Source organism: Pistacia vera, unplaced genomic scaffold, assembly GCF_008641045.1.
Source record: "Pistacia vera cultivar Batoury unplaced genomic scaffold, PisVer_v2 Contig1164, whole genome shotgun sequence".
In the NCBI taxonomy this organism is placed as follows: Eukaryota; Viridiplantae; Streptophyta; class Magnoliopsida; order Sapindales; family Anacardiaceae; genus Pistacia; species Pistacia vera.
In genome coordinates, this window is record NW_022195209.1 from 145,659 (window position 1) to 170,062 (window position 24,404).

General features: G+C 33.6%; 3 protein-coding genes across 3 annotated transcripts; 2 read left to right on the forward strand and 1 right to left on the reverse strand.

Annotated features, from left to right (window-relative positions):
• Positions 1-6,781: 6,781 nt before the first annotated feature.
• LOC116105441 lies at positions 6,782-9,045 on the forward strand. Its single transcript, XM_031391872.1, has 3 exons — positions 6,782-7,895; positions 8,464-8,826; positions 8,969-9,045. The coding sequence occupies exons 1-3, from the start codon at positions 6,782-6,784 to the stop codon at positions 9,043-9,045; spliced, it is 1,554 nt and encodes a 517-aa protein (XP_031247732.1).
• Positions 9,046-15,278: 6,233 nt separating this feature from the next.
• On the forward strand, positions 15,279-18,367 carry LOC116105387. Its single transcript, XM_031391817.1, has 2 exons — positions 15,279-15,343; positions 17,419-18,367. Exon 2 carries the CDS (start codon positions 17,697-17,699, stop codon positions 18,354-18,356), a length of 660 nt encoding a protein of 219 aa, XP_031247677.1. The 5' UTR covers positions 15,279-15,343; positions 17,419-17,696; the 3' UTR covers positions 18,357-18,367.
• A 1,534-nt stretch (positions 18,368-19,901) lies between these two features.
• LOC116105395 (endo-1,3;1,4-beta-D-glucanase-like) lies at positions 19,902-23,304 on the reverse strand. The gene is made up of 7 exons (XM_031391828.1): positions 23,135-23,304; positions 22,950-22,971; positions 21,511-21,637; positions 20,857-20,947; positions 20,660-20,749; positions 20,494-20,594; positions 19,902-20,167 (listed from the first exon to the last, which is right to left on the reverse strand). The coding sequence occupies exons 1-7, from the start codon at positions 23,280-23,282 to the stop codon at positions 20,027-20,029; spliced, it is 720 nt and encodes a 239-aa protein (XP_031247688.1). The 5' UTR covers positions 23,283-23,304; the 3' UTR covers positions 19,902-20,026.
• Between the last annotated feature and the right edge of the window lie 1,100 nt (positions 23,305-24,404).

Sequence of the window (24,404 nt, forward strand, 5' to 3'; positions counted from 1 at the left end):
TGAAGCAAGCTGTGATTGAACCGAGTCTCGATTGATGTTAAAAAATCAGTGGATGAGTTGTGGTTACGGGTGAAATGCCACTCAACAATTAAGATGAAACAAGATCAAGAATAACGAGTCTCTTTCTGAATTATAATAAATAGATCTATTTTACAAGTTTGGTACCATAGGTAAGAATTTTTATATACATATACTTAAGAAATGAGTGTTGAGAATATATGTACAATTGTACATCATATATATGTATTTATTTTCTCCTTAATGTACATAACATAGCTAAAGGCTAAAACTAATAAGTACTTTTATTATAATTTGTTGTATTTATAAATTATAAATACAACAAATTATAATGAATAAATATATAATGGACTAATGGAAATTTTTAAAATTTTCAGACAAATCAATGGTATTTTTCATTATTATTTAAATGAGGGTAATTTAAAAAAATAAATATCAAAGTTTTTGAAATAATCTTGAAGTAGTAATTAATATATATATATATATATATATAATTAATATACATAATTAATATGTGTTTTACTGTTTGCGAGCCTCAGAGGTCAAAAGCTCGTTAAGACTTGCGAACTTTAAACTATTCGTGAACTGTAGAGCTTGAAAGCTCGTTTAATGTCTTGTCAAGCTTGAACTGTTTGCAAGCCTAAGAGCTCGAAAACTTGTTAACTATTCACGAATTTTCAACTTTTCGCAAACTTTCGAGCTGAGTAATATCATGTTTGATACTTGGTTTGAACATTACTCGAATTGTTCGAGTTTGAGTTTGATTCGACAAATTTTGAGCCGACTACAAACTTCGGCTGAGCCGAGCTCGAACTGTTCACGAACAGCTCGATTTAATTGCATGCCTTTACTATTCACTTTAATACGACCAAATTCTGGGCTTTTTTAACATATTATTTCCTTTTATTCCTCTTCTTTACTGACCCAACTCTGCAACTCTGTCGAGGAGCTCATTCCTATCTTCCGTCCTTTCTCCCCCTATTTTTCTCCATTCTGCTTATAATCTAAATAATAAAGTAAAGAAACATGAAAAGGCTAAAAAGAAAAGAAAGGGGAAGGCTTGGACCAAAGTTACTGTGTCTTTAGTGTTGACTCTAACCACTCCAAGAGAAGAGAAGGGTGAATGTGAAACAATTTAACTTAAATATTTATATAATAAAAAGGAGGACGTCATGTGGCCCATCTTCCCTTTTTTTATTCTCTCTTAAAATTTAATTACTTTACTTTTTAAATTTATTTTATTTTATTAAAGGTTAAGGAAAACAAAATTTGATTCGTATAATGATTATGGGCAGCCAAATCTAGGGGTGAAAGGTTCCGAGTACCTTACATTTTTTGGAGGAATCAAAACTGGAACTGCACTGTGCAGGTTTTCAAAAAAAGGAATCGGAACTGGAACCGTATAGTGCAGGTTCTTAAATTCAAGGAACCGGAACCTAAAATACAGGTTCCGGTACCTTTCCTGGTTACCCTGTAAAAAATCAATTACCCTTTATTAGTTTAAAAAATAACAAAAATACCTTAAAAGTTTACAAATACACCCTTAATAAATTTTGATTACTCATTCATTTATGTCCAATGTGACTCATAAATCTTCTAATCTCTAGGCAACACATGAATTCAATCAATTCATTACAATTCACATAAAATTCCTCAATCAAAACCAAAACACAAACAATTAATTAAATTAATTAAACAATCATATTATAAATCTATAATTTAATATTATAATTAATTAAGTAATCATACTATAAATCTATAATGTAAGGTTATAATTAATTAATTTTTTAATCATTTAATTAAGTAATGCACTAATGTAGTAAATTACTAATGTTTATAATGTAATGTTATAAATTTAAAATTAATTAAGTAATCATTTAACTATTTAATGTTATAATTAATTAAGTGATTATAATATAATGTAATGTTTTAATTAATTAAGTAATTATTTAACTATAATGTAATGTTTTAATTAATTAAATTTCTAATAATTTAATTAAGTGTTGTACTAATGTTTATAATAGAATGTTATAATTAATTAAGTAATAATTTGTTTATAACGTAATGTTATAATTAATTAAGTAATCATAGTATAAAATTATAGTGTGACGTTACAATTAATTAAATTTCTAATCATTTAATTAAGTATTGTGCTAATGTGGTAAATTACTAATGTTTATAATATAATATCATAATTAATTAAACAATCATTTAATTATATAATGTTATAATTAATTATGTGATCATATTATAATATAATATTATAATGAATTAAGTAATCGTATTATAAATCTTAATGTAATATTATAATTAATTAAATTTCTAATTATTTAAGTAAGCATTGTACTAATGTTTATAATAGAATATTATAATTAATTAAGTAATCATACTATAAATTTATAATATAATATTATAATTAAATAAATTTCTAATCATTTAATTAAATATTGTGCTAATGTCATAAATTACTAATGTTTATAATATAATGTCATAATTAATTAAGTAATTATTTAATTATATAATGTTATAATTAATTATGTGATCATAATGTAATGTTATAATGAATTAAGTAATCATACTATAAATCTTTAATGCAATATTATAATTAATTAAATTTCTAATAATTTAATTAAGTAATAATTTGTTTATAATATAATATTATAATTAATTATGTAATTATACTATAAATCTATAATGTAATGTTATAATTAATTAAATTTATAATTATTTAGTTAAGTAATGTACTAAATTACTAATGTAATGTTATAAACTTATAATTAATTAAGTAATTACTTAACTATAATGTAACGTTATAATTTATTAAATAATCATTTAATTAGTAATATATTAATGTTTATCAATTTATCATATATAGTTAATTAATTACTAATTTACTACAGATATACTTAGAACTTGATAATTGAAGTAAATAACTAAATATTATATTATTATTCAATCAAATATACTATTTTATTAAAAATAATTCTCTTAATAACATTAAAACACTTTTAATTGATTCTAATTCCAATTATGCATTTAATTAATCAAAATTTTAATATTAATATATTAAAGTTTTTTATATGGTATAGTTTATATGTAGAGTAATGCTACAGACACCGAAATTTTATACCGAATTTTTGTATTGAAGGACATGGCAACCAGTCAGACGCGACCACGCTGGAGTCTTTCATGAATGAACGGCCGTCCAACATATATGGACGCCCGCCCATATCTAATGGACTTCCGTTCATATTGTATGGACGAGTGTTTATTTACTATAAGAATGATGCCTGTCCAAAAAATTTTAAAAGAAAAATAATGGATGGACGGGTGTCTATTTACTATGGACACCCATCCAAAATATTTTAAAAAATTTTACATTCAATGGATAGGTGTCCCTTTTAGATGGATGCTTGTCTATTGTTTAATTTAAAAAATTTTACATTCAATTTGGGAGGCCCAAATTTTAGTTTAATAAAAAAAATTCTTTAAAATTTTCAATTAGAATGTTTAAAAATTTAGGCCTCCCAAAACAGGTTTCATTTCTCTCTTGCATTTTGTTTATAAATGAAAAAACAAAATTTAAAATTTAAAAAAAAAAAAAATTGAGAATGGACGCCAATTTTCATTTCTCTCTTGCCTTTTCTTTATAAATGAAAAAAAAATTAAAATTAAAAAAAAATTGAGAATGGACTGGCGTCCATACTTTTATTTAAAATCAATTTTTTTTCTTTTATTTCATTTAAAAATTTTATACTTTAAAAATAAATATTTCATCTGAAATTATATGGACGCTTGTCCATATAATATGGACGACCATCCATAATAAAAGGACTCCCGTCTATAATACATGGATGGGAGTCCATAACTATGGACAGTTATCCTCATAAGAGGACGGGTATCCATAAACAATTTAGGCCAAATTTTTTTAGTTTAAACTATGAACGGTCCATATAATATGGACGGGAGTCCATTTCAAATGAACGACCGTCCAATAATAATGGACGGTCGTCCATATTTGATGGACGGCCGTTCATTCGTGGAATATTTGTTAATTTGTTAACGTAATACGTGGCTCGTCTGATTCAGTGGACACGTCGTTCGGTGTAAAAATTCGGTGCAAAGTGTCGGTATCCGTAGCATTTTTCTTATATGTAATAAGTATAATTTTTTATTTATTTAATTAGGTTATTGTAAAAATTTTAACTTTTTCCGTTTAAAATTTTTTTATATGTAAAATTCTAGACCCCCCATTCTTTACAAATATTTCATTTCAGCTCAGGTTCCAAAACAAGTTCCAAACCGGGTACCCGCTACAGGTTCTTTTTTTTAGGTTCCGGTTTCGGTTCTAGTTCCTCCACATGTAGGAATCGGAACTAGAACCGCACAGTATTGGTTCAAAAAAAATGAAATCGGAACCTACCTGCACAGTGTCGATTTTGGGTAGGTTCCGATTCTACCCGCTACCTGTGCTCACTAGTAGAGCCCAATGTCGATTTTGGATAGGTTCTGATTCTACCCGCTACCCGTGCTCACCCGTAGGGCCCAAATCTCTCTCTCTCTCTCTCTCTCTCTCTCTCTCTCTCTCTCTCTCTCTCTCTCTCTCTCTATATATATATATATATATATATATATATATTAGTTTATTTTTAACTTTTTGACTTTTCTGACTCTCTTTCTCTCATTTTCTCCATTTTGCTTTCGCATCTGCTTTTGCAAGTAATTCTATGAAGAGTAATGCTATAATTACTGAAAAGAGTGCACTGAATTCATGCACCGAATGACGTGGCACAATTTTGATCGTCGATTAATTATGAGTTAATATTAATCGACAATCAGGATTGTGCCACGTCATTCGATGCATGAATTTAGTGCGCTCTTTCTGGTAACTGTATTATTTTCCTTCTATGAACATCCCATCTCCATCTTTCGCTACTAATAGTATCTCTTCTTCTTCATCTTTCATTTTCTTCTCCTCTCAGTCTCATCACACCACAAAAGCAACATAACTTTATCTCATTTACCCACCTCCAAGGTACTCCCACTACTCCTCTTTTCTTCTTTCTTCATTTTTAAGCTGCTTAGCTTTGTCTTCTATGTGGGTGGTTCCTCCGAATTTCCAAAGTATAACATATGATAAAACAACGAAGCAAAAGACACAAACACCACTGTTTTTTTTCTTTTTTCTTTTTATTTGATTTCTTAAAGTTTATATTTTTAACGGAATTGTTGTAACAACAGGTTTCAGTGAGCTCAACTCAGTGAGATAAAGTTATTATTATGTTTTAAATTTTGAAATTTGATGGATGATTACGTAATGTTTACTTGATCTCTGTTATCTTTACTTTGATGTTTTATTTGATTTGGCTTTGACAAAATCCCCGTACGCCGTTGGGATTTTTCCCGGGGCAGGGATGGGAAATGTGATCCCCGGTGCGCCCATATAAGTTATAATAATCTACTCATTGAAGTTCATCAATAAAATTATCAATTTCCCACTGAAGTGTAATTAATTATACGTTTGCATTTTAAAATTAAAGATTTTTTAGTAATGTATAACACTTTTATTTCCAAAATTTTATTGATTTGCTAAAATGAATATTGCAAATTCAAAATGGTAGCTGATAATTGGTTTTTGATGAATTCAATGGATAGAGAAATTTATCAAAAATCAATTATTAACTATCATGTTAGATTTGTTAAAAAAAATTTACGAGAATTGTTGTCACGTACTATTACCCAACTTTTTAACTATCACAAGCAAATGTAATCTGTGACTAGCGAGAATTTAAGTCCACAGACTCCACACCGGAGAATTTTTATTTTTATAAGCAAACGTCCTATGAGCTATTAATGTCATTGTGAATTTTTCAACATACACTTTTTTAAATAGAAAATGCTTTAATCTATTCGTATAAATTGAAAATGAATCTCATGCAATTTCATCCAAAATGCTTGCCATACTTTTGACAATATACGTAAGTATGATCTTGCAGTTTTTTATTTTTTAAATTTATGTAATTTGTTACTGCCCTTCTTAAATAAAAATTGGTTGCTCCGCCACTGTTCCAAAATCTAGTTTCCTCCTTCACCATGAACTTAATTACTTTTAGATGAAATATTATTTTATTGATCACCCTTTCCTGAAAATTTGTTTCCTTCCGTAGGGAGAAATTACTCAAATCTTCACATCTGTAGAATATTTGTTTAATTATTTTTACATTTTTATTGGTATGACATGTTTCTATATTTTCTTTTGTAATTCTTAAGGTTTAAGTTACATATGGGTCGATCTTTCAGGGGAAAAAGGAGCACTATGCAGCTTTTTCCAGAAAAAGTAAGAAGGCTTTGGAACGGATGGGAAATTCAGGTGCTAGTCTTACTTAGCCTTTCTCTGCAATTCATCCTCATTCTACTTGGTTCGCGGAGAAAATACATTGCAAGAAGTTGGATAAGTATCGTTGTGTGGTCAACATATTTAATGGCAGATTATGTCGCCAGTGTTGCCTTGGGAAACCTTGCCATCAGGCAAGGAGGTTATTTTAAACGTAATCTTCCAAAATCAAGCCAGGAACTCCAGGCATTTTGGGCGCCATTCCTACTATTGCATCTCGGTGGTCCAGATACCATTACAGCGTACTCTCTGGAAGACAATGAGTTATGGTTGAGGCACTTTCTTGGACTTTTTGTTCAAGTTGGAGTGGCACTTTATGTCTTCTTCCAGTTTTGGAGCAATAGTGCTCTCTCATATTTAGCCATTCCAATGTTTATTACTGGAATTATTAAATATGGGGAGAGAGTTTTTCTACTATGGTCGTCAAGCATCGAGCGTTTCAAAGATAATTGGCTCTCAGATCATCATCCCATTCCATATTTCGCTCAAATCACGCGGGAAACATTGAACGAACACAAAAATGAACAAGGCAAGGGCAAATGTCAACTCCTTGAAGTTGTTTTTTTGTTCAACATATTTGCACGTTTATTTGCTGGCAACATTTTCAACATCAGAACAGTCAAGGACAGGATCCTTGAAGGAAAATCCGCAGAAAATGCTTTCAACGTGGTGGCAATGGAGCTTGGACTCATGTACGATTTGCTCTACACCAAGGCAACCATTATCTATTCTCGATTTGGAGCTTTTCTTCGTTGCATTAGCTTGTTTTGCTCTGTTTCTACATTGGCTTTCTTCTCAGTGTTCGTGAATCTTCATGCTTACTCTCAGATCGAAATCTCCATAACTTACATATTGTTAGTTGGAGCTGTTGTTCTGGAGGTTTATGCTATTATTCTTCATTTTTTCTCTGATTGGACAAAACTAATTTGTTTGATCAAAACTAAAAATTCAAGGCCTAATTGCTTCAATACTACTATATCTCCTCATTCACTTCTCCACAATCAGAAGAGGTGGTCAGAATCCATGGGACAATTCAACCTTATAAGTTTTTGCCTCAAAGACATGTCCGCGGCATGTATTAAAGTTGAGAAGTTATTTCGCATCAGCATATTTCTAGGGAAGTACTGGTACTTGACGTGGGCACATGTAGATCTTGATATGAAGGAAATGATCTTGAATTATATATTAAACAAAGCTCATCAACAGGATGACTTCTTGTTTAAGGGAGCAAGTTCAGATATCTTTCAACCGGGTCTAGAACCTTCGATCCCAGTATATGAAGTGGCATTAGCTGCAGGAGCTGAAAAGACTTTTCGTTTAAGTGCCCCAGTACATGAAATAGCAGTAGCTGCAAGAGGTGATAATGTACTTAATAGAAGCGAAAGGCTAAAGGATTTTCTCTGGACCATACATAACGTTGAGTTTGACCACAGCCTTATCATTTGGCACATTGCTACTGATATTTCTTATTACAATGATTTTGGTAACTCTCCTCTCAAATGCAAATTAATTAGCAAGAACATATCAGATTACATGTTGTATCTTCTAATCCTATGTTCATCTATGATGCCCAAAGTGTTGGAGTTGTCGACTACTTCAGCATTAATGGGTAACGGAGACGCACTCGGGGGTCCCGCTGACCGGTCAGCGGGTGGGTGCCCCGCTCCCCGGTGAGCGGGCGGGGGTCGCGGGGGCAGCGCCCCCGAGCCCGTAGGCGGTTTTGGGCTTTTCCATGTATAACCGCTGTAGGATTCCTTTTAAGTTATTAATTCCTTTTTGGGTTGGGCTTAGGAATAGGAATTCTTGTAAAACTAGGTTTAATCCCTTAAACCTAGTATATAAACATACTTTTCTCTTGTTATGTGTGTGAGAACAATTCATTCATTGTAAACGAGAGAAGTGAGGCATATTGCAATAATATTGACTCAGCTGGACGTAGCCTACATTGGGTGAACCAGGGTAAATCGCGCGTATTACTTTCTTTGTTTACTGTTTGTTTTGTTTAACTATTATTATTTTGTTCCTGTTGCTTCTCTATTTCGTTCACAAAGGACGTGGTGAGTTGAAGTTCAGAGAAACCTCTGAGAAGGCCAAAAGTATCTTCAAGTCAAAAAGGAACATGTTTTGTAATGATAATGGAAAAATTAGAGCTTGTCAGGTTTTGCTTCAAGAAGATGTCCATCATATAGATGAAGTAAATGCAGATCTATCAGCATTGCTCGACGGATGTAAGCTCGGGAAGGCATTACAAAAGCTGGAATATAAAGAAAAGTGGGATGTAATAAGACAAGTGTGGGTGGAAATGTTGACATTTGCTGCAGCTAGGTGTGAATGGAAAGAACATGGAAAACGACTTAAAAAAGGTGGAGAGCTGCCCACTCATGTTTCCCTTCTTTTGGCACATTTTGGTTTAGGTAAACAATTTCGCCTTTATGGGAAGCCTCATCCATAGACATATTTTTTTTTTGGGTGAAATTTGAATAAAATCGAAATATCCTTGTAATAGTTGTATAATTGCTAACTGACTTACTAACATGTCTAACAAAATTATAACAGTTGCTACTTATCTTATTGCTATTGACAATAATGGTGAAGAGGACAAAGGGACAGAGAAAGGAAGCACTGCAGTTTAGCTTGGCCTTCGCAAATACAGAATAATAATTCAGTTTTGATTTGAAAAAATAGTTAAACTCGTTTCAGTTAGTTTTCGATTAGTCTCCGTTACAAATTTCTGTTAAGCTCATCAAATGAGAGCAATGGTGTTTATTTACATGGCATTTTCACAAGGATTGCCAACCTGGCATCTCATTTGTATATAAACAAGTTGAAGCTGCTCTAGTTATATATTTGTTGAGAAAACAAATGCTTAATTCTTATGACTATATTGTTGTGTATATGTATATGTAAATGTTAATATATATGTTATATTATCGATAGATAAAATCAAGAAATATTTAATTTTAAAGAATTTATATATATTCTTGTAAATAAAAATTTTGGATCCAAAAATAAAAAGAGTAAAACCATAATTATACAAATCTTTTCATAGTTAATAAAGAGTAAAAAATACATTGCAATCCACTCCTTGTTAAAACAATTAACCAACCATCTCATCAAAAATAAAAGATAAAATGAGTTGAATTGATAATACGCGAGGCAAACATAACAGTATAGCAGTGGGATGTTTGTGGCTGGGGACACAGGGAAGGCCCAGCCAGGCCCATTAGCTTCCTCTCTAACTCCAACTTAGTGGATCTTCGTTAATTTTAAAATATAAAGAACACAATTTTTATTTAAATCTAATAAACTATTTAAATTTAATAAAGATATTCTTTATTTTTAAGAAAGAGACTTAATAGGAAAAATAATTAATAAATAAAATGCATAGAAATATGATAAAGAGTAAAATTTGACTTTCTAAATGTGAATAGTCAAACTTATTCTCTAATTTATATTTTAAAGATAAAAAATTTATTAGACTCTTATTTTTATAGACAAACTCTTTATAGAATTTGGTCATATAAAGAGATTTTTAGAGATGCTCTTAAAATCTATATAATAAAGTAGAGAAACATGAAAAAGCTAAAAGGAAAAGAAAGTAGAAAACATGAAAAAGCTAAAAGGAAAAGAAAGTAGAAGACTTGGAGTCTTGCTTTCACATCTGCTTTTGCAAATAATGCTATGGCCCATCCCATCTCCATCTTTTGCTACTAATAGTATCTCTTCTTCTTCGTCTTCTCCTCTCGGTCTCATCACAAACCCAACATAACTTTTATCTCATTTACCCACCTCCAAGGTACTCCCATTACTGCACTTTTCTTCTTTCTTTCATTTTTAAGCTGCTTAGTTTTGTCTTCTATGTGAGTGCTTCCTCTGAATTCTGTAAGTACAACATAGAACAACAAAACAAAAGACACAAACACCACTGTTTTTTTATTTTTTATTATTTGATTTCTTAAAATTTATATTTTTAACGGAATTGTTGTAACAACAGGTTTCAGTGAACTCAACTCATTGAGATAAAGTTATTATTATTATGTTTTAAAATTTGAAATTTGATGGATTATTACGTAATGTTTACTTGATCTCTTGCTGTTATCTTTACTTTGATGTTTTATTTGAATTTGCTTTAAAAAAATCTCTGTACACCATGGGATTTTTTCCCGCAAAATGGCCGTAGTCTGGGCAGGGACGGGGATTTCCTATCATCCCCGTAGCAGGGATGGGGCGGGGATCCCCTAGGAGGGCGAGGACGGGGAATGGGATCCCCATGTGCATCGTGCAGGTTAGCTGTGACCTCGAGGTGTGATCTCGAGCTGTTGAGCTACGACCTCTATTGTTGAAGTGGTCGTCAACTCTAACAATCTATCACTTGGCAAGTACGATTCACACAATGTAGACCAACCTCAACAACACACCATGTGAACTTTGCCAAGTTTACAACTATGGTTTGTGTTGTGCCTAAAAAGTCACACTGATGTCAGTTCAACAAGTGCCTAAAAGACAAAATGTATTAGCTGTCAAGCCCATACCGTCTTAGAGATATTTTATCCCAACCCTATCTCATTTTAAGATAAGGACGAATAAGAGCTCTGCATGTGTCAAGGCAACTTGCAAAAACACTAATTACATTGATCTCAAAGGTGTATAAATGGACACTTCTCTTTGTAAAAGGAGAGGCTGGGCATATGAGAGCTAAACATAGATTTGAACTTTATTATTTTTCTCTGTAAACAAAGTTTCTCTCTATCTTTGTATGCCTTACGGACAATATCATAGAAATAGTCAGAGAATAGCAAAATAACAGTGGATGTAGGATTCGCTTTAAGTATCTGAACTACTTTAAAAACCTCTCTTGCCAATCTTTTATTTATGTTTCTGCAACATATATAATCTCAGCACCATATTCAAATCTCATGAATCCATCACGTATAATTTCTAAGATACTCTTAGCACTTTGCATGTGTGAGTCGTTGGTGTCAAAATCAAGCATCAACAGTTTGGTGGCCCATACAGGTCTCGAACTTGCGTCCAAGCTCCTCGATGGCATGGTCAAATCGCAGATCGCACGCATCTGAGTTCCCTAATGGCGTGGTTAGATTATAGATCACATGCATAAGAGTTCTCGGATCGCGTGGTCAGATCGTAGATCGCATGCATTAGAGCTCTCGGATCACGTGGCTAGATTGCAGATTGCACGTATCAGAGTTCTCGGATCGCGTGGCCAGATCGCACACATTAGAATCCTCAGATCGCGTGGCCAAATCGCAAATCGCACGCATTAGAGTTCTCGGATCGCATGGTCAGATCGCAGATCACACGCATCAGAGCTCTTCAATCATGTGGCCAAATCACAGATCGCATGCATCAGAGTTCTCAGATCGCGTGGCCAGATCGCAGATCACACGCTCAGATCATCTAGATCGCGCGATTAAGATTGTTGAGATCACGTGTTCAGATAATTTAGATCATGCTTTCGAGCGCTTAGATCGCTAATCTCGAGTTCTCAGATCAAGCTCCGCGCTTTCTGATTGAACTTCTTGTCAGATCAAGCTTCGCGCTTTCTGATCGAACTCCTTCTATTTTCTGATTGAACTCCTTAAACTTTTAGATCGCAAAGAGCTCTCAAGCTCTCAAATCATAAAGAGCTCTCAAGCTCTCAAATCATAAAGAGCTCTCAAGCTCTTAAATCGTAAAGAGCTCTCGAGTTCTTAGCTCGAGCTCCTCACGATCTCAGAACGAGCTTCTTACGATCTCAGATCGAGCTCTTTATGCTTTCTGATCGAGTTCCTTATGCTCTCTAATTGAGCTCATAAGCTCGCTCGTTTATTTGAGATCGTGTGCATCAGATNTCTTTTTATTTGATTTCTTAAAGTTTATATTTTAAACGGAATTTTTGTAACAACAGGTTTCAGTGAACTCAACTCAGTGAGATAATTATTATGTTTTAAATTTTGAAATTTGGTGGATTATTACCTAATGTTTACTTGATCTCTTGTTGTTATCTTTACTTTGATGCTTTATTTGAATTTGCTTTGGCAAACTTCGCATTTAATTGCTCAATTTCAAGATTATAAGCATCAACTATAGAGAGAACAAACCTGATTGATGTTAATTTGGTCACAGGTGAAAAAATCTCACCATAATCAACACGCTCAATTTGCAAGTATCCCTTTGTAACGAGTCTCGTCTTGTATTTTGCAATTGTTTCATCTGCCTGCAACTTCCTTTTGAACACTCATTTGCATCCAAGTGTCTTTCCATCCTTAGTAATTTACAGAGGACCCATGTTTTATTTTTATCAAGTGATTGCATCTCCTCATTCATCGCAAGCTCCCACAGATTTGCATCCTCCATGGCTCTTGTTTCATTCACGTTCCTAGGTTCATCACCAATCACATTTAGTGCATACAATCCACTTAGGGCACTAAGAGAGTAACGAATTGGTGCCCTCCTAGCTTGTGTAGATATCCTTAGAGTTAGTGGCGCCACAACTTCTTCATCAGAATCACCCTCTAATCTATCTAGAGAGCCCTCATTTACTATTACTATCAAATTGATATTCATGATCAGATTTTTTAGATTCTAAGTCTATAGTTTCTACAACTACAACAACATTAGGAATTGTCTCCTCCTCTTACTCCACTGCAGTAACATCAAATTGCACTTTCTTGGACTGTTTTAGATCTTCAAGGAGCTCCCACACATTGTTGTGTCTCTCTAAATATAACATATCTACTATAGATAATGCTTCTACTCATAGGATTCCACAATTTGTAGCCCTTGATGCCCTCTTTAAAACCCACAAACTTACACTTTTTAGAAGTGCTGTCAAGTTTGCTTCTCTTCTCTTTAGGAACATTAACATACGTGTCACACATAAAAACACGAATATGGGACATATTTGGTTTTCTTCCATACAAAGCTTCATACGCAATCATGTCTTTAACAGAGGAAGTGAGAGAACGCTTCTTCAAATAGCATGCCATTGCTGTATCGTCTGCCCAAATTTCGAACCCCAAATCTGTTGCATTCAACATATACCTCACCTTGTCTAAAAGTGACCGATTGAGACGTTCAATCACCCCATTCTACTGAGGCGTGTATGGTGTAATCTTCTGCCTTGCAATCCCATGTGTCGCATAAAACTACTCAAATTTTTTAGAACAAAATTCACCACCATTAACAGTTTGCAATACCTTGATTTTCCTGTCAAACTGATTTTCAACTAATCCTGATTTTCAGCCATCGATAGTTCTCCTATAGGTGTCTTTGAAGTTTGGTCACAGACGTAGTTGACGTTGTTGCTGTTGTCGCAGACGTCTCACTCGCAGTAGCAGCGACTGTCCCAATTGTCGCCCTCTCATTCACAATAGCACCCCACATATCCCTATCAACAAGAAGATCTTCCACCGATAATTTCCAAAGCTCGAAGCGTTTGCCGTTGAACTTTTCGATTTCAACTTTTGATCCTATCATCTTTAATTCGAAAAATCACAAATTTTTTTGGCTATGATACCAATTGAAAGAACTAAAGAATGTTTGGAACAAAGAAACAAATAACCACACAAAAATATCTAACTAGTAAATAGAAAGAAAAACATGAGTGATTTATCCTAGTTTACCCAAATCCAGGCTACGTCCAGCAGAGTCAATATTATTGAAATATTTTCTTACCTCTCTCGTTACAATGAATGTATTTGCTATGACTTGCCATGTCACTCAACAAGAGAATAATGTCTTACCTAATACAACTAAGATTTTTATTCCTAAGCCCAACCCTATTAGGAGTTCTAATCCTTAGAGAATTCTACAGCGGCTATACATGGTATAAACCCATGTGCGTCATGCAAACTAGCTGTGACCCCAAACTGTGACCTCAAGGTGCGACCAGCTGCCAAGCTACGACCTTGAGTTGCGACCTCAAGCTATCGAGCTACGACCTAGAGCTGCGACCTCTATTGTTGAAGTGGTCGCTAACTCCAACAATAGTTAAGTAAATTTGCATGTGAAAGTTTGCTTAACTTTTGTCTTTTAGAAATAAAATTACAAAATTTCACAAACTCTTATTCATTTTTGTATGCAAGACTTGACTCTTACTAACGAGAGTTTAAGTCCACACCAAACATTTTTATGTATACGTATACTTCTCTCTCCTATGAACGCCATGGTTTTTTTAATCCAAATTGAACTCTTGCATGCGACAAAAAAAGATAAAATTCTGTGAATGAGAGTTAACTCTCGCATGCAATAGATCAGGTTCGAATTTTAGGTCTAACCCAAAGAATTCTTATGCATGTGAAGGTAGTTAACTCATGTATTCTTTACTCAACTTCATTAGCAGAACTTTTTTCTTTCATTTGTTATGCTTACTCTTTTCTTTTTCGAAACATACTACTTGTTAATCACTATTTTCTGATCTTCTCCATTTTCTCTGTTTTGGCATTTCTAAAAGGAACATGATAGTGTGAATAAAGATACCTTATACATTTTTCAATGAAAAAAATGTAAAAGTAGAAATGGAAATCAATGGGTTTAGGAGTGGAGCAGGAAATTGATTTTGGGGGACCAAAGGTAATGTTCAATGAATATAAGGGGCTAAAATTATAAATAAATTTACAAAGTTGCATTTAAGGGGGTCAAAGTGTCAGATTCAACGAATAATAGATTTTAGTGATGAAATTTTAGTATTTGTATGTAAATTTTAAATAACGCATGTCTATGACCGTTGAATAAGGGATTTAGGTCTGCCTCTAGGAATTTTCATAGATGCATCATGCATATGATGTAGTTTTCTTTGTTTCATTAATTTTGAATTTTCATTTGCCTTTGTAGTTTTACTCTATTTGGAATTAATCAAGTGACAATTACTCAGCTGTTATTGGAAGAAAAGAAGTTCAAAGATACGCAGAAGAAATAGATCAGTGACTGGTAATAAAAATTCTCTCTTCTAGTAATTTATGGTGTACTTATTTATATAAATGCAAGACATGTTCTTTATTATAACTTAAGATTATGATGACTATTAGTGTTTCTTCCAGCTCTGAGTTTATGACTTTTATTTTACATGGTAAATTAAATGCATCGAATTTCTAAAATGGATGGAAACCAATTAAAATAAAATAAAATAAATATCAAAATCACATTTCTATATTTCATGAGCAAAACATTTTAAAACAATCTTAAGGCATGTCAGATATGTTTAGTAGTGCTGAAAGAACAATAAATATTATTTACAGTCACATTATGCAGAAACAAAGAGCTAGTTTCTATAATACAATTCTAATCAACACATGTATTTTTTGTTATTTGCAAAATTAGTTTCCTTTCTTACTGTAAACTAACTAGGGGTGTTCAAAAGAACCGGTTAGAATCGGAACCGGCGGGTACCCTGGGTTTGGTTCCGGTTCCTACTTAGAACCAGTCGTCAATGCGTAGGTTCCTGTTCCAAATTTTTGGAACCGTTACTGTGCGGTTCCGGTTCCGGTTCTTATAGTTAGGAACCAGAACTGGAACCAGGAACCAGGAACCGAGACTAATATAAAATAAAATTAAAGATTAGGGGAGTTAATATAAACTTTTGTAGAAAAAGTAATGTGAATACATTTATATTTATATTTCATCACATTTAAAGTAAGTTGGTTTGACTTTTGAGAATCTACCTTTACAAAGTAATGGAGTTTGTAATTTTGAATTTATAATTTGTAATTTTATTTTTGTTAACAAGTGTCACGTGGGGGGGTATTTGTAAGTTTTTAAAGGTTTTTTTGCCATTTTAAAAACTTTTGGGGGGTCATGTAATTTTACAGGGTACCCAGAATCGGAACCGGAACCGTTGTTACAGGTTCTGGTTCTAGGTACATAGGAACTGGAACCGTCGGTTTCGGTTCTGGTTCCAAATTTCAAGGAACCGTCGGTTCCGGTTCCTTCAAAAAGTGTAGGGTACCCGGAACCGAACACCCCTAAAACTAACGCATTTTTTTTTTTTTTTTTTTTTTTGGCACTCATAAACCTGAACTTAATTGGGAAAAAATCGTCAATCTATAATACTTAGCATTTTTCCTTTTTCATCCTCCAAATCTTTTGAGAAAATTTAAGGCACTGCATACACATATCTCTGATTGGAGTTGATTTCTTCTATTCTCTAGCACTGAATTATATACCTACTATATTTAATATTTATAAAAAGATTTATTTTCATCAAATTTTGGGCAAATTTTTGGTTTTCGTTGTATTTTTCATTCAATTTTTTGCTGGAATTGCGAAGATATATGAAGTAAAAATGTAATTTTTAGAGTATTGAATTATGGGTGTACTTAGAAAATGAGTGTTGAGAGTCTCTTTTTTTGGGCATTTAGCTCTAAATTGTCATTTTAAAAAAATATATATATATATTTTCTACATTTATGTCAATTTTTATTTTTCTATATTTTTGTTTAGATTATAATTTTTTTTGTTCGTGTAAGGTGTTGATACTATCAAATTTTTTGCCGCGCTTAAAATGTGCCCTTTAACTGACATTTTAAGGATACTTATAGCCATTAAGAGATGTTAAAGAGCTGGAAATGAGATATTTTTATGTGTTATGCTTAGATTGTTTTTGTGTGTTTATTGATGTATGTACTTATTGGGGTGTTTACTGAGATGAGCATAATTGTTTGTTATGAATTTTACAGAAGTCTCATAGTCATCATTCATCTCATTCTCATACCAATTAATTTAGTTTTATTTATTAAAAGTAATATCCGGTCAAAAAAGTTCTTTTAGTAAGTACGTTTTAGTTGGTTGATGCAGTTTCGATTTCTGGTTTGATTGATCTGTGAAAAACAGTAGAGCCATGACCATTTCTCTAGAAAAAGTACAACAGCTTTGGAATAGATGGGGAATTCGAATATCGGTTTTACTTAGCCTTCTTTTACAAATCATCCTCATCCTATCTGGTTCTAAATGAAAATACATAGTAAGAAGATGGATATTAATCCTCATTTGGTCATCATATCTAGCAGCAGATTGGATAGCAACTGTTGCCCTAGGGCAGCTTGCCACCAGCCAAGAGGATATCGAAGAAAATAATTCTACAATATCAAGTTACCAACTCCAGGCATTTTGGGCACCATTCCTTCTTTTGCACCTTGGTGGACCAGACACTATCACGGCTTACTCTTTAGAAGATAATGAGTTGTGGCTAAGGCATTTTCTCGGTCTTATTGTTCAAGTTGGAGTAGCATTTTATGTCTTCTTACGATCATGGAGCAACACGGGCCTCACATATTTGGCGATTCCAATGTTTATTTCTGGAACCATCAAATATGGAGAGCGAACTTTGGTACTTTGGTCTTCGAGCACCGATAAATTTAGAGATAACTTGCTCTTAAATCATGATCCTAGTCTAGATCTTGTTCAGTTGACAAAAGAACAAGATATCAAGGAAGAAGTGCAGAAGGATGAGTCACATCCACTGATTGTAGCTTATTTTTTGTTCAAGAGATTTAGACATTTATTTGCAGGTCTACCTCTCAACATTGATGAATGGAAGCTAAGCTATAAAATCTTTGAGAAAAAGTCACCAAAAGTGGCTTTCGATCTGGTGACTATTGAGCTTGGATTCATGTATGATTTTCTCTACACAAAGGCAATCATCAGTTATTCTCGCTTCGGAATAGTTCTTCGTTTTGTTAGCTTCCTTTCATCTGTTTTTACATTAGGTTTCTTCTCAATCATCATTGACGTCCAGGCTTACTCACCAATTGACTTATCCGTAACTTATGTATTGCTCTCTGAAGCTGTTGTTCTAGAGGTTTATGCTTTAATCCTACATTTTTTCTCGGACTGGACAAAACTAATCAATTTGACGAGGTCTAAGAGAGCAAACCATAATGTTCGTACATGTCCATCTCAAGCAGTTGTGACCAGTCGGAAGAGGTGGTTGGGATACATGAGATAGTTCAACCTTCTGAGTTTTAGCCTCAGAGAAATTTCAACCAGTTATGTCGGAATTCATAAGCTCCTTGCCTTCAACGAATTGTTAGAGAAGTATCAGTATTTGAGCTGGGCAAAAATAGATGTCGTTTTGCAAGAAAAGATCTTCCACCATCTTTTAAAGAAAAGGAATGAATCTGAATTGCCGTCTCTGAATTCAAACGAAATCAAAGAAGTACCTAGAAGTTTGTTTGCTAAGATAGGTCATTATAAGGTTCAAAATGAGGAACTACAAAGGGCTTTTGAAGAATTCTCTATTTTATTTGGATACGGGGACTTCCTTATGTGTTGGCACATAGCTTCTGATATCTGCTACTATGAAGATTCAGATAAAGATGAAGATAGTATTAATAGTAATCTAAATTGCAATATTAGCAGATGGTTAGCAGATTACATGTTGTATCTTTTGGTATTTTGTCCATCTATGATGCCCAAAGAGACTGGTGAAGTGATGTTCAGAGCTACTTTTGCCACCGCCATGCGTTCATTCATGAACAAAGAGATGAATATGCTCTCAAGTAAAAATCTTAAAATTAGAGCTTGCCAGTTGCTTCAAGAAGAGTTTGGTGGCACACCTGAAAGTAATGACGAAGCTGGTATATCCCAAACATCTCATGATGATGTAATTATTAAAATGGCAATACACCTTGTCAAGGCAATGAAGAAGTCGGATAATGTTGAAGAAAAGTGGGAGATGATTAGTGAATACTGGCTGGAGACTTTAATGTTCGCTGCAGCTCATTCTGAATGGAAAGAGCATGGGCAACAACTTAAGAATGGTGGAGAGCTACTCACTCATGTCAAACTTCTTATTGCACATCTTGGCTTTAGTGAAGATTACCAAGTTTATGGCCAACACCTACCGTAAATCATTTTTATTTCCTGTAAAATATGACTTATAATACATGTGTGACAGCTAGTTTGAACCTTAATTTATGATGTTTGTACATATATCTCTAAATAAAGTTTCATTGTCTTTGCAATTATATGCAATTTGAGTATAGAATTTTTCTTTTTCAAGTGTTTCTAGTTTGCGCACTAGTTGAAACTTGAAACTTTAGTACTTGAAGGTATTTGTATACGTTTGATTTATGGTCTTGCACTCATGAAATATATAATGAATTTGATGGTTTAATGAATAAATTCGATAATGAATAAAAACATATGGAATATATTTGAGTTTGAGTTGTACCTAAAAAAATGAATAATGTGATAAAAAATATATCATATATAAACATTTGTATATGTATAGCATTAATATAAGATTTATATGAAATGTGAACAGCTTAGGTTTTTGCTTAATTTGATAGGAGATGAGTGGGTCCAATGTAGCCATATTTCTCAAAAGATAATGATACATTTTCTTATTGTCAATTCTTTCAACTACCTCCAAGAAGAGTAGAGGTCCCATTCAGTTCTGTTTTTGTTTTGGACCTTTGGTTCGATGATTTATGACCTTTGCTTTACGAAACTGCTTTTAAGAATGCACATTGGACACGCAAGNTGATATTCTGAATAGCCCAATATCCAGCAATGATTACACTAACACAGGAAAATTACAAGGATAATCAAAATAGTACTGAGCCAGTTACTTGACTCCTGGTGCAAGTACCCCATTAAGGCTAGCTGATTCTGTCACTTGACATGCTTAGTGAACCAGTTTAACATGTCTTCATGCGCCTCTTCTGCGCTCTTCACAGCAGATTCATCTTCAACTTTGTACTTAACTGTCCATCCATGTGAGACACCAGGGAATATTTTAACCAAGGAATCAATCTGCAATTAGCAATCATACATATAGAATGTAAGTTTGTATACACGAGCTTATGTTGGAAAACACACAACCACTGTTGCTAGAGAGAAAATAATCTTTCGTCTTTCAAACTCTTACAGAAAATTGGATTTTCTGTTTAATGTTGAAACATGATTCTTTCCACATTAAAGGCAAGCTCAAGTTTCATCAAATGCTCACAGATGCAAGAGGAAACCAATTAAATTTTGCAATAGCTTGTATTTGAAGCAGCATATTTTCATGGCCTAAATTTTGGATTTTGATGGAATGCATAATAATCAACAAATTTTCTCATTTGAGGATCTCTTACCTCAGATTTTGATGACAGTATTTCTCCAAAATGTTTCACTTGTTCTGCTGGGGTAATATGATCAATTTCAGCTCCCAAAATAGCAACTGGAATCTTTACCTCTGAAAAAAGTTATGATTCGTCAGTAACAAATACATTGAGTGAGCTAGGGAAGTGTAAAACTTACCATTGATATCATCAACCGTGATCCGGCTAGGATGCAACAGAACGGCAGCCTGAATATAGTCAGTACTTGCCAATTTCACAGCCACCCTCCCTGATTCAGATGCAAGTAATGAAATTTCAGTGTCTAATGTTCAATATTATCAAGCTATGGGGCCATATTACTCCTTAAAATGACAAAAGAGAATGAAAAAAGCTCACCTCCCCAGCAAAAACCTGCAGCCCCTATGGCAGACACACCTTTACTTTTGAGAGCAGCAATCACTGGTTTGGCATCTTCGTATCCTTTGTCCTACCAAGGAATTATTTAAGTTAAGCAGTGCAGTTCAACAAAAGGCTATTAGATCAATTGTTGATTTGCAAAGTCTAATTCACCATATATTGGCATTAATAGGAGATTAGCCAGAGAGGACTTTACTGTTGTACAAGTTCAAGATGTTGACAACTCTATCCAAAGAAGGTTAGCACAGCGGTTGATGTGGATTGTTTCAAATAATCCAAGGTAACAAAATGAAATTGAAATGGATCTATTTCACAGTTTTTACATGGCCTTTTAAATGATTTCAACTCTCATGTTGAAAATGAAAACTATATCAAGTCTTTTCTAAGTATATCGAATATATCTATTTCTCTAAATTATTTGTTACAATGAATTCAATATGAAGATATGACTATATCTATCATCATCTTGTTGACCTCCCAAAAGGGATGGTGGCTAAATTGCTATATAATGCATATAACTGTAACAATATTCAAAAGAAATTTTGAAATCATTAAATTGGTAAGCAGTATACTTATGATTTGTCAATTTCAGCAGTGCATCCTACAAACACTTTAATGAAGCAATAAACTGACCGTGGTATGAACTTTTCTCCATGCATCTCGATCAAATTGTGGGTTGCTCAGATCAACAGGATCACCGTAAAAGAAATCAGGAGCCATGACTAAGAATCCAGCTGCTGCAACTTTGTCTGCTAGTTTCCTGTACAGTAAGACAATACAAATATCCAATCAACTGAAAAATATACATTAAATTTACTACCGAAAGAAATTAAAGGATAAAGAGGGGTTAACATATCAAATGCATTGTTCTAAGATCTCTATTTGTTTACCCAGGAAACTGTGTTATGCAGTGGATAGACTACCTCTGATGGATATGATAGTAAAAGGAATAGTATTCTAAGTCCTAATTCTACATCAGACTGCTTCTTACAGTCTCCAGGACATGATTCAATGGCATTTGGCTCTTTACTTCCATAGTTGAACTTGAAAACAAGTTCAAAGCATGAGAGAAAAATTCATCCCTTTTTAAATATTCAAAATGAATATATTATTTTCTCACAAAGTTAAACAATGACCATTACATCTCATTATCATTCTCTTCAATTTACATCATTAGAAGTGAAAAAGATAAGGTGGGCTTGGGTAAAAGCCAAGCCCAAAATTAGTGAAGGGAGGAGGGTCCCTCTCAACCACATATAACGCTATACCATGATAAAGTGGGCATGGGTAGAACTCACTCACAAAAAGTAACTAAAGGGAAGAGAGAGATCAAACACATATATAAACAATAACAACTCACCAACTTAGCGATGTGAGACAAATCTAACATAATAGACCATGAAGATTAAACTTTTCATGTCCCTAGGCAACATTATGGGAAAAATCTCAACATGATACAACCAACCATTCAGCATCAACATAGAACAATCTCTTCGTTGCAGATGAGAGCTGGGCACTCCTTCACTATATTATACATAATACAGGCGTGTTTCTTTCTTTTCCCTTTCTCACAGGCATGCTTAAAACTTATTATGCTAAATATGTAATGGTAATGGCATCAAATACATTATAGTGTACCATTCAACAAAGATATGGGGTTCATGGATGGGATACATTTTTCTATCTCTGGGCCACATGATACAAATTGGGCTAATTAGCTACTCTGATTCAGCTCAGTTGTACCAATTAATGCTATAACATAGGCACTTCCGGATCTTATAAATGGTAAAATTTGTAGCAAAAGAAACATGGAAAGCCTATTTCCAATAAGGTGTATTGCTAGTCTGAATGTAAGTCGTCTAATGTAACAAATGTTTATATAAGAACCCACCAAGTTAACATGCTATACCATATAAAAGAAAATTCTGCGTTTCCTCTTCACAAGATAAATAACATATTCAAATTAACATCAATAATTGTAACAAATAGTTACTGTATTCTTAACTTATTGACAACGTTAAAGCTTAAGAATCAATTAATGCAAAAGCTAAATCAATAATCAGTAACCATACCTAAAGAGGGGCGCTTCATAGCCTGCAAAATTTTCAAGAAGAAAAGCATATATCAGATAATATTAACTCAAAGAAAGCGTAACATTTACCAAAAAATGGGAACCCCACATCAAAATAAACCATATATGATCTATAAAGCTTATATAAATTAATGGAAATGAAAGAATGTGAAGATGGGTTGTTACCAAAAATATCAGAAACGAGAAGAATAGCGAGCTTAGAATCAGAAGGTCCAGTGACATAAGTGTTGAGGCCAGCAATTTCTTGGACAGTCCCTGCTCCACAAGTGGAGCTGAGGGTTGGTGGGTTTTCGAGGCACTGAGAGCTTGCCATATTTCTTCTTCAGACTTCACTCACTCTTACAGGAGTAGAAAAGAAAAGTGGAGGGAATCAAAATCATTTTAATGCTTTATAGGGACAGGGAGACATATAAAATGATTTAAACCACGTCACTGCTTTCGTCAAGTAATCCAACGTTGTCGGTCGCCGTGTCACTTCTTCCCTTCTTGGCCAATCAATTTGCAGCTTTGACGGACTGACTCTCAACCACTTTCCACAGTGCCATTATACATGCCTTTCGCAATGCATTATGCATGCCTTCGTAGTTGTCGATTCTGTATGAATTTATCCAACATTTATAGTTAATGCTAATAAGTTTTATATTTATCCACAAACAGTTTTCAGAAAGTAAGTTTAGCTGGAATGAAGGTGGCAGTGGCACTACTCTTTGTAGTTTGTACGATGACCGATAAGATATTTTTGTTTTGGCTTGTGCTCCTGAGTCTCGGAAAGCCCAACTCAAAACAAGCCCATAATAAAATTGATGGTTATATAAAGCAGGAAACAAACGAACTAACAAACAAAGGGCGCGGAAGAAAAAAGACAAAAAACCAAAAACCTGCCACTTACTATTCGATATCCATCCGCAATTCACGGTCTGTCTGTTTCTCTCAGTGTGAGGGTTTTTCTTTGTTTATCACCACAGATAACAAAACCAAAACCTCAAACAGACTCAGAGAGAGAAGAGAAATGGGGTCTCCGGTGAATGAAAGAGAGCATAAAAGAGACCAACATAATGAAGAAGAAGAGCCAATACTAAAGGAACAAAACCAGAGAATTTTGTATGTCTCACATTGCCATTAGGTACTCTTTACCGTGACTGTAGTTACTTTTTGTTTAATTGTTTAGTTTTGTCTGTTTTATTGCTTGTTCTTTTCTTCTTCTTTTAAAATTATTTAATGAAATGGAATTGTTAAATTCATATTTGAACTTTGCACACAAAAATTGGTTTGCATTGTTCGGTATAATCCGTACAATGGATTAATGTGTTAGCCTTTCAAATATATATTTTTTTATCACCAGGGCGACCGTTCCAGCTTGTGCGAACTTGAGTTCATCACAGGGCTCTAGAATTGCCTGGCTGAGTAATTGTTGGGTATACTCTGGATTGATGTG